Source organism: Impatiens glandulifera, chromosome 9, assembly GCF_907164915.1.
Source record: "Impatiens glandulifera chromosome 9, dImpGla2.1, whole genome shotgun sequence".
Taxonomy (NCBI): Eukaryota; Viridiplantae; Streptophyta; class Magnoliopsida; order Ericales; family Balsaminaceae; genus Impatiens; species Impatiens glandulifera.
The window spans coordinates 26,192,944-26,204,719 of NC_061870.1; the positions used below are offsets into that span (position 1 = coordinate 26,192,944).

The 11,776-nt window shown below is 30.6% G+C and overlaps 1 protein-coding gene across 1 annotated transcript; it reads right to left on the bottom strand.

The window, feature by feature from the left end:
* Window positions 1–5,429: 5,429 nt before the first annotated feature.
* Window positions 5,430–11,342, bottom strand: LOC124913695 (BEL1-like homeodomain protein 2). Its single transcript, XM_047454109.1, has 4 exons — window positions 10,200–11,342; window positions 9,296–9,678; window positions 8,808–8,868; window positions 5,430–6,120 (listed from the first exon to the last, which is right to left on the bottom strand). Exons 1-4 carry the CDS (start codon window positions 11,178–11,180, stop codon window positions 5,632–5,634), a joined length of 1,914 nt encoding a protein of 637 aa, XP_047310065.1. The 5' UTR covers window positions 11,181–11,342; the 3' UTR covers window positions 5,430–5,631.
* Window positions 11,343–11,776: the final 434 nt, after the last annotated feature.

Here is an 11,776-nt window from a genome sequence, read left to right on the forward strand (position 1 = left end):
CCGACATCAAGGACCTCGCCATCACAAAAACCAAGGGCAACAACTCCAATACCTTCAAGTGTTTTTTTGCCAATATTGTTTATCACATTTAGATGGCGAAGAACGCTAGAACCTTATTAGGAGTCTGCAACAATGCAGATACAGTCTGAAACAATATTATCCCCGACGGCAACTCTCTCATCCGAACGTGGAGGCGTATTCCCACAGGCAAGAAAAATTGGTTAATCTGTCAAATTTGAATATCGCTTACGAGAAAGGTTACCCTCACCACAGATTTCATTGCACTTTAATTCTTAATTTTCATTTGTCATTTTTTATCTCTCATTTTTTATTGTCACTTTGGTTTCTTTTGAACACATGTAGCTCCTTTGCCCTTTTGTGCGTTGTCTTCTAATAAAATAATTTAAAAAATAAATCATTTTCTACCCTTGTTATTAATAAACTCTATCTTTTCAAAACAATTCTGTAGGGGATAATCTTGGAACCCGTTTGAGATTTAAGAGGTGTGTCGTGGCGCCTATAACTAGGTCGATCCGTCCTTGGAGTGCTCGTGAAATTAACTAGAAATAGTAATAATTTCGTCACCAACCTAACCTTGAGCCTTCGTCACTATAGTGTATTAAACTCTTTTGTGATAAAGTTTAAGATAAAATCGGTAAGAATTATGAATTCAAAACTTTACGATATTTTTTAAAAGTGTATTTACAATGTTGAATTTCAATTTGTTCTCTAACAAATAACACTCCATTTTTCAATAACTAAGAACTTGTTCAGTTGATTTTTTTCAATCCATTCATAATCAAATATCATTTCATCGTCTCTTTCATCAATCACATCACTCAAATAATCAATCAAACTATTAAAATATCTTTCTATTTGAAAAATTAAAATTTATTTTATCACTATATATATTAATACATTTTTTAAATAAACCATGTTTATTCTCATAAATCCAAACCGACTTTAAGACTTTTTAGAGAAAATATCTTCTATGCTATACGTTTCACTATATTTTTACATAAGTTTTAGTGGATTTTGCAATTATTCTTTGTTTCCTACTACTGTTTAATTTTGCAAAGAATTTTCCAGCATATATTGCGGCACTCTTTCCTACCCAATTTTCAACTGTTATAGACCCTTGTTTCAGACAAAATATTTGACAAATTCGATTGTTTTTTGAATTGTGAGAATCTAGATTTGAGTTTTACTTACAATATATGTATGCTTTTAAAAATCCACCCAAACCTCTCGCAGCATTAACTATTCGCCCATCCAGGCACATAACCTTTTTTTTTTCTTTTTTTTAACGTTTACACAATTGTTTTTCGTTGTGAATCGATTGTGTTGTAGTTATTGTTATTTGTTATCATTTTCGTTGCTTTGTTTGTTTCTTGCTTTCTCCTTTTTCATATTATATATGTTACCTTCTTTGTTTCATTCCAGTAAAATATTAAAATTTAATTTTAGTTAAGCTTTATTTTGGAGGGGATTGAGGTTCTTAATGGTTAATTCAGGCAAGAAATTGGTTCATTATGGTTTCTCGATCACCCTTGTGTTTCATGCATGGTTCCACATTTATATAAATTAATTTGATAATAAAATCAATTGTGTTATCGAAACATTTGAACTATATAATAAAATGATATTTCAAGAAAAAACTATATCTGATCAAAAAAATGTAAAAAAAAATCAAATTTTATATCAATTAATTGATATTTTATAACACTTGATATTTTACTGAAGTACTTAAGTGTTCTTTTAGTTCAATTTACCATATATAATATTAAAATAGTATTTTATAGTTGACTACTATTGAAATATGCCACAAAAATGAAGGCAGGGAATCATTTGAATTTAGACAGATAGGTTTTTTAAATAAAAAAAATAAAAGTTTAGAGTGGTCGTCTATCTACAATAATAGTAGTATGTGGTCTCAGTTTTCTGATAACGACGGTCCGTGGTCCATACAAATATCTCCTCTTACACCAAAACAAAATGATTCCTCCAATTTAATTCATTTCAATTCCAATTAAATGAAACCCTAAACTACCTTATAATTATTAATTAGCATATATATATATATATAAGGTGACAAATCAATTAATATGGTTTATATTATAAATATAATCTCTCATTTAGTTTAGCGGAAACAAGATATGGATATCTCAACTTTCTTGAGAGGTCCTGGTTTCGAGCTCGTCAGATATTCTTGATTCAAGTTTGTCATGCGACAAATTTTGCGTATTCTGTGTCTGACGCGTGTTGTTTACGAATTATGTACTTCTATTTTTTTTTAATAGAATTTATGAATTAAGTTCATATTATTATCATATATAATTGTAAAAAAAAAAAATACATATTTCAATATTTTATGTACATAAATTATAAGGTCAGGTGGGGTTTGTCGTTTGAGGAAGAGAAAGACAAAGAAACCATTCTGCAGTGTTTTCACTCTTATGATTATGAATGCAGTCCAGCCTTGAAGCTGACCCTCCTCTCTCTCTCTCACACACACACACACAGTACAGAGTACAGACAATGTTATAAAGCAATGGACAGACAAGACCATCCAACCAGGATATTGTAACATTTATAACCTCTTAATTTCAATATATACAAATATTACCTTTAAATTAATTCATTAGATAAAACCTTGAAACATCTAAAGGGAAAGTTTTAGGGTAACAATTAATTGGATCATTTAGTCTTTCAATAACGGTCAACTTGCACAAGCTAAAGTTGGATATTAACATTTCATTCATTTTAGATGCATTTAGTGATGCATGTTATTGAGTGTTTTGAATGAGTATGACCAATACTTGTAACGAAGATTAGAGTGTCTTAATCGAAAATTTTAATTTATTCTTATTTTTTAGTTCAATAGTTAGTAAGTTAAAATATATAGTGACATAGGGATATACTTTATTTTATTTATTTTTTCTGATTTTGAATGCCTCCCATTGGAGGGAGCCTTAAATCGACCGCCTAAATGACTTTACCAGTGAGTATTATGATATACCTAATTAATTTGATCATTTTTATTTATTTTTTATAACTCTTACTGAAAAGAAACTAAACTGTAGAATTATAATGATAAGTTCAATGAGCTAATTGTCTTTCTAGAGGTTTACGAGTTGAATAGTTTTTTAGACAACGTGTTTTTTTCTTATTATTATTTTCATGTTTTGTGATTTCTTTTACTTTAATGTAATATTTGTGTCGTTTTACTTAAATAAAAATATGTATTTTCGGTGTCAAGAAAAGATTCGACGATTCATTTGGATCGACATAAAAGTCTAACTATATTGCATCTAATTCTTTTTCTAAAGATTAATTATCACACTCAATCAATTTCCTATAGAAGTTGTTTCGTTTGTTTCTCCTGCTCCGTCTGGTTAGTTGTCTTTCTTCTTGCTGCTCTTGTCGTATCCGTTGTTGTTGGTTTAAAATAGACAGCAGAAGAGAAAAGTAGTTACATGGCTTGAGTTGAAATGAGTTTAGGTTGGTAATTTGAATATTCATCATTTTCATTATAAATGAAATATGTTGAATAAATAAATAAAAATATATCATAATTTACATTTGTATAAGATGATGGAAGATGTGTTTGATTAATAATTTTAAAGTATATAAAAAAATGTTCAAATTTCCTTAACCGTGTAAATATGTAATTAATGTGGTAACCAAACAACCAACGGGATGATGGGGACAGAACAAAGGACATAGACTGGATCGGTCCTGTAGCCCACTAATCAATATATATATATATAAGAACCGATCGAGAAATCTAATTAATTATTTATATATATCATTCATTTCCTTCATCAAATCATATATTTTCTCCATAACTGTACCAACCGGGAATCAGAATGTAAAGAGCTAGATTGTTTCATGTTGGGTTATTTTAGGGATTTTATTGGGTTTTTTCTTAAAATAAAATTGGTCTCTGTTATTTGTATTTTTAATCGGTTAAATTAATATAGTGTTTTTGAATTAAGTGATTAAAAATTTGATATTTGAAATTTTTAATAAAAATCTATAAAACCCAGTATAAAACTTAGCTCTAATCTGAGGGTTTCACCATTTGATTAGAATATTCACAACTAAAACATAATAAAAATTGTTTAAATTTCTATTTTTCTGATTAGAAAAAGAAATAACAAAGATATTAATGAATTGTAAAGTGAAGGAGAAAAAGAAACAGTAACCTATGAAAGGGAAAGGAGTGAAGTAACTAAATTTACAGGAGAAGACTTATAGGTATACTATAGAAAATGACCTATTTATATATACATGTATAAATAAATCACAATCACCTGAGATTTTTATGATAGGCTACTGTTACCATAGCTGCATACTAGTGTTTTTAATTAATATAGTAATACCTAATTCTTAAATGGTTGGTTTGTTAGACTTGTTCTCTATAAGTTTTTATTTTAATTTTTATCAAATTAATTTTTCAATTAATCAATTCTCACAGATCACATCATTCATTTTATTAACCAAAATACTAAAATATCCTTTAGTTTAAATTATTATTTTATATTTTATTTATATATATTAATACCTTTTAAGTTTTTTTTATCAAAATTAATCATTACCTCTTCAAAATCATCACCATCATCCATTTTTCTCTCTCTTAGTTTTAAAAAACGCATAACCAAACAAGGCCTTAGAGTTATTTTTAAAAAAATAATTGAAAATTTTAATTAGTTGAATTATTATAATTTATTTTAATTTAAATTTTAGTGAAGTATATTTTGATTGATTTTTTTTTTGAAAATTATAAATGAGATTATAAATTTAAGTGATTAAATAATTAAAATAATAATTAAACAAAATTACTCAGCTCATCAAAATATTATTTTTAGTTAATTGACAATTCTTTATATTTTTATTTATTTTAGAAAGGAAATACAACTTCTTCTTCTTTTTTAAAAAAAAAAAATTATTTATATTAAAAATGAAAAAATAGTTTAAACACAACAACATAGCAATAATGAAACAAAAATATATATAAAAACAATGTTAGTAACTATTCATTATCTTTGTTTCTCAATCATAATTAGATATATTAGAAAACTTTGATAGTAAAATATTTGATTGTTGCTACTATTCACATTTTTGTAAAGTATTTTTAAATCAAGATAAACTCCTACTTAATTACTTCTTAACAAATTAAATAAATAAATAAAAAAAACATAAATTTACATGGTCAACATCAAAATCCAAAATAAAATAAAATTGTACATAAAAAACAGATATATTGACTTTAAAACAAAAAAAAATACATAAAAAGTGACAAGTTGATGAATATATATTATTTCATTAAACAAGTTGATTAATTAATTAATTAACGGTATCATGCATCATCCTCCATATGTTACTTATTACACTTATAATAATAATGATAATAATCCAACAAAAAAAGTGCAACAATACGAGACTAATAATTTAATTTTAATGTGCTATACAATTATAACAACATTCCATAAACGTATAATACTCTTTTAATCTCTCCCCGCCTTACACATAATCATCATAATTATATATAAACGTATCCATGTCCATTCTTTAAATAATCAAATAAACTCCGTTTGGATCGTAGCTAGTTTGTTTCACAAGAGATGATCAACAAGCGCCAAAATCCGTGACGGAGAAAGGGTTCTTCTCCGGTAGGTTTCCGACGTGCCTTAGCCCTAGAGTGAGAGAGACGTCGCCGGAAGAAGCTCCAAACCTAATAAGGGTTGAATTACCCATGATTTGATCGGCAGATAACAAAGCTTGGTTTGGAATGGAGTAGGAATTATTAGCGACAATAATATTAGGTTGCTGTTGTTGTTGTTGTGGTTGGTTTGCTTGGTTTTCCGAGAAGCAATTTCTTCGATTATTGATTGCTATTAGTGATGGGTCACTATCAAGTGCATTGATTTTGGCTGTAGCAGCAATAGATGCTGTGGCCAAAGGGGTGACAGTAGCAGTCGCAGAAGATGAAGAAATTTGAGGAGAATTAGGGTTTGTTTCTCTCTCTTCTCCATCTTCTATTACCTCTTGTTGATACATGTCTTCCACCATGGGTTTCCACAATCTGACCCTAGCATTAATGAACCAGTTTGATACCTGCAAATTAATTATAAATACCAACCATTTACTGTTAATCACTCTATTCCAATGCAATTTCAGATATATCATGATTATATACAATCTGACCCTAGCATTAATGACATGCATGTTCTTTTCATTGATGCATATTTTTTTTTTATATTTAATTTGATAAAATTTGTGGCCGCCCACAACTTAGTTTGCAAATGGTTTGCTCCCCCTTTCATGTACTGTATATGCAAAACAATGTTAGAATTTGAAATCTATCAGAACTAAATTTTTTTCACAAAAATTATCCAGGCTACAATGAAAATAATATCAAGCAACAAAACAAAATTAACTTAGGTCACTTAGTTAGATATATACAAAATATTTTGGGCCACCTAGACTATGACTCAGGTAACCTTATTAGTAGATTCGCTCATATGTACATGTTGATCGAAAAATGACAATGTGTTGAGAACGAAAGAAATGATTTGAAAAAGACGATAAAAGCTAATACAAAAGTGATTTCAATTGCTCAAATGTGCCCACTCTTCAAAGATGGATGCTCTAAGAGCTAGCTAGTGCAATAGAATTATTGAAAAATGAAATTGATTGATTAAATAGATTCCATTTAGGAAACACAACACTAAGATTGAGTAGTGAGATAGCTCAAATGAGATTGATTCTAAAACACCTCCTTAGAAAAGGTAAGAATTGTACAGGTTTAGGTTAGGAAGTTGGTCTAAATGTTAAAGATACATTACAATTATTAAAAATGAAATATATTGTATTTTTGTAAAGAGTGTGATGACAAATTAAATGGTTTTTTAATTTTATCAAGAATCAATATTTATAAAAAATAATAATATAAATGAATGATCATCCGAACAAAAAACATTAGATGCTTTGAAGGATTCTGATGAGATGGGCCATTCAAACATTTGTGGTCCAAAGCACAATTTAGCAGTCGACAGATTAAATAAGAACAGTAGAGAGAGAAAAAATGGAAGTGATTGGAACAGATGAAATTTAGGTTTTGTTTTATTCATGGTACACAATACAGCATGGACTCATTGAGGTTGGTGGCATTCAAATTGAAGGTTACTTGACGAATTAATCCATTTTTTCTAATCTTTACTGTTTCAATACTCTCCCTATAAATTAATTGGGACCTACTTATAATATGATTTGTTTTTTTTAAGTATATTACTTAATTATTAATTTAGCTTTACCCATACGATGTTAATGGGTCAGTCTAATCAATCTCCATTCAGGTTATTTTGAGAATTTTTATTTCTCTTTTTTGTTGTTGTTGTCCTATTTAATTATTGGAGTTGTTGGTTATATCCAAATTGATATTTTTAAAAGAATACCTAGTAAGATAACTATAACTCATAACCTCATATTTATTTGAATTATCAATTATTTCCTAATATAGACATCACTCATGTTTTATAAACATCACACAGTTATGTCTTAATTATGTTATCTTGGGATATATTATTCTCAATCCTATAGGGTTAATGTGCTTAATCCTAACTTGAAAACAATGAGATTGAAATAGGCAGTCATGCCCGATAATTTCCTACTTATAGTATTCTTATATAATTAGTCGAGATGTCGAAAAGATGATCCAGGCACACATTGATACAAAATTTTTTTTTACAAAAGATTGTTTTTCGTGGATCAATAAATAAACAGAAATCAAGTTGTGAATAAACTTTTGTAAGTAATACCTAACTAACACTAAAAAAAACACATTAAGAGGTAACTAACTAATAAGACTAATAGTCTAGATATTTAAGGAGTTTAGATCAACATAGATTTGGATGCACTTAATTACCCTTATCTTATTTTGAATATTTCACTTTGATATTCTCATATATAGTTTCAAAAACACTTAATATATTTTTCTTGAAAATAAAATACAAACTTACAAAAAAAACCTATATGAAGACACCTGCAGTTTAAATCTAGGTAATTGATCAATTTCATTATTTAAATACTATTAAAATATAACTTAATTAAAGAAATACTTATAAATTTATTCTCATATTCTCTAGTCTAAACTTATACCTAAACTCATAAATTATTTATTTTTTCAAATTGAGTACACAATTCTTAAGGAGATAGTAGAGAGCTACAAATTCTAATTCTTATTCTCTTGTACTTTCTACTCATAAAGAGAGTTTTCCCCCACAGTAACCCAATTTTACTTCTTGTTAAAAGAAGCATCAGTAAAAGTAAAATCAAAATCACGGTGTTGAAGAACTACAAGAAAAAAAAAAGTTACAAGAATAACCTTTCTAGCTAATTCTTTTTTCTTTTTGAGAAAAATAAGAATAATAACTTTGTATCGATCCTCCTCTCTGTGTGACTGAGACTGAGACACTGAGATGTAAGAAGAGAAAGAAAAGGAAGTGGACCCAGAAAATTCAAAACCTAAAAAGCATGCGGTTACTAATTTTAAGGGTTTCTTCTTCATAATTGTAAGTAATTAATATCTTGATTACTCTCTAGGTCTATGTCAGGTAAAAAAAACTTTTACACTTAAATTAACCCAGTTAGTTTATCTGATGTCCCAATCTTTGTACTTAAAAATATTTTGGATTCTAATGCAACTTACAGAACCCTATATCAGTGTCTTAATTTGTGTGCATGTGTGTGTGTGAGAGAGAGTAGTGATAAAAAGAGAGAGAGAGAGAAAGAGGAGAGAGAACCTGGTTTCTTGAGAGACCGGTCTGTCGAGCCAAGAGATGTTTATCAGCATCGCTTGGATACCTGAGAAAAAGACCACAGAAAACAGGTCACAGAGTCAGCAGAATTCTCTTATTACCCGATTCATGCAAACAAACTCCTTGCTTTATCTCCCCACAATTGGACTCTCTTTCTCTCTCAAGAAAGAAAGAAAGTAAAAAGATTGTTCTGCAGCTGCTTCTGATCATAATGTAGCCTTGCCCTAGATTCTTTTACATATCACTTGCAGATCTATCTTTTTTACATTATGCATAGATCTAATAGAAAAACAGATCATATAAGACAACTGTTTCTTTTCAGCTTTTTTTTTTTCTTATCTTTTCTTTTCTCAGACATCCCTCAAGGACACTGCATCACTGTTCCCAACTCCTCCAATATTAATATTATTTAAATAATCTCAATTGATGAAGAAGGCATTATAGATAAATAAAATGAAATTTATACTACTTACGGGTGAAGAAAATGTTCGAAAAGCCAAGCCCTAAGAATATTGACCGAGCGGTCAGGTAGACCTCTTTGAGGGCGCCAAGCTTCTTGATCCATCATGCCCATTTGATGAAAGGCTCTTTGTTGTCTCAAGCTTTGTTCCAACAATTTTAACCTAGGGGTTTCCCCTTTTGTTATACCCGAGGTGCCCAAATCCTTTTCTCCCAATAACTCGCAACTCAGCTTTAATTGTGCAGTTATTGCATCCTTTAGACACCTAAAGTGCCTAGACATTGCCTTTTGAGCTAGGGCTGTGTATGGAAGAGCTGAACCGAATCCCATTACCATTTCAAATGAATTCACCACCATTTGCATCTGCTCGCAATAATGGTTGTAACGCCTATCCATCTGCATTGATACAATCCATCATGACCATAAAATCATGCATCATTTATTATTATTGTACTTTTATATATTATGCATTACAGTTTTTTTTCTTTACACTGTAAAAAGTAAGCCTGACACTCTATTTTAGCGGAAAACGAGAAAATTTAATATTGATAACTTATATGTAGTAATTAATGACATGAAATTTCTAATAGAAACAGTTTAACATCTCAATCTAAAAAGTTGAATAGATAGATTGTGTATGGAAAATGAAAGACAAAGAAAAAACAAGAACATTCATGTGATCACGCAAGATCAAGAATATCAATGAGACAAGAATCTTGAAATAAAGGATGAAGTCAAATCAACTATTTATGTGAATCAGTGGAAAATAATATATAAATAATTTGGTGGGCAATCATACTCAATCAACAAACTCGTAAACCATTCATGGATTGTAATTAATTAATTAATTCTAATTCTTGACAAAATAATAAAAGATATATATTATGGACAAGGTAAACGGGAAGAAGATAACTTGCCTCATCAAGCATGGCCAACAGTTTGACCTTTCTCCTTTGATGCTCAATTCTATCTGCCGTTGACGGAAGAAGATCCTTCGACGACGACCCAGCACCGGCGCCGCCGCCGCCACTACCTCCGGCGGCGGAGGAGTCTTGATTATTATTATTACTATTATTTGGTTTAGCAAATTTGTTCTTCTTAATGAATTGACCCCTCCCCACGCTGCAAAATTCATCTAGAAGTTCTTGAGCCGCTTTTGTATATTTGGAATTCCTCAACATGTTAACTGTATTCGATCCAGAGAAACCGACCCGGGGAGAACCGAACGATTGAGACCCACCGCCTATTTGGTTAAAGAAGATCATATTTCCATCTCTCATCCTAAATTCGTCGGCGGCAGCTTTGGCGGCCTCCAAACGTTGTAAAGAGGAGGAGAGGGAAAGAGAAAGTCCCTGTCCTTCGACGACATGAGTTCCTCTGGTTTCTCCGGCGGGGACCCACGGAATCTGAACCGGAGAAATGGGATTGTGAAAGGAAGTAGGGTTTGGAAGAAGCATATGGAGAGTTGAAGAATTAGAAGAAGGTGGAGATGGAGAAGGAGATCTGGGATTAGGGTTCATGAGAAAAAGTTGCATGGAATCCGCACCATTAATTGTATTTGGAATCTGACGGTTGTGTCTCGGGTTAGTGTACCAATCAGAGGAACCATAATTATGAGAAATCTGATTCTCGAGTAAGTCGGTGGCGGTTGTAGGTCCTGCTGCGGCGGCGGATAAGGAGTAATTGAACATCTCTGAGAGCATTCCGGCGGAGGAGGAGTCGTAAGGGTGAATTCCGGCGGGAATCTGGTCGGAAAGTGGTGGGGCCATGTCGAAACCTTGTAGACGAAGCTTGTCTCTTCGGATCTGATGAGAGACGTGTACTTTCTCGAAGTCATTATTCGAGAAAGTATTGAATACACCTTGATGGTTTTGGTGGTGGTGGAAATCTTGGGACATAGAATTGTCGCCGGAATTCGGCTTCTGAACCTCCTTTTCCGGTGAATTATTTAACTCCGATAGTGACGTCCGGCGATGGTATTAGGCTATTATCATATCTTCTTCTACTTTCTCTCTCTGATTCTCGAACCTCCACTACCTATTCTAGTTACTACTTAGCTACTTTCTTTTCTTCTTAGCTCAAATATTTCTGTCTTTTTCTTTTTTTCATTTTTTTTATTTCATATATAATAATAATAATTGGGTTCTTAACTTGAAGATATTGTTAAATAAGTCCTTCAATTATATAGAGGTCACTATCTGTTTTGTAAAGGAAGTACAATAAAATGGGTGCATGTCACATATCTACATAGAGTGTCAAACTTGTAGACATTATTTTTTTTTTGTTACTATAAGCATAAAACCTAATGTTGATGCAAAGGAAAACATTGAAAAAAATATGGTGGGCAGGGGAGAATGGAGAATACACATCGAAGTTAACTATAATTGAAGAGGTCGCATTAATACGAAAACGAACAGATAGACAAACAAAAATGATAACAATTCAAAGAAACAATTAATTAAACTTATATTGGGAAAGAAAGAATCGTAAAAAG

What these genes read in the sequence shown, in the direction of transcription:
- LOC124913695 (XM_047454109.1), bottom strand. Translation starts at nt 11,180, where the DNA reads ATGTCCCAAGATTTCCACCACCACCAAAACCATCAAGGTGTATTCAAT. An exon ending in TGTTGGCCATGCTTGATGAG is followed by an intron (nt 9,679 to 10,199) that starts GCAAGTTATCTT and finishes GTATCAATGCAG; the next exon opens with ATGGATAGGCGTTACAACCA. An exon ending in TTCGAACATTTTCTTCACCC is followed by an intron (nt 8,869 to 9,295) that starts GTAAGTAGTATA and finishes TCTTTTTCTCAG; the next exon opens with GTATCCAAGCGATGCTGATA.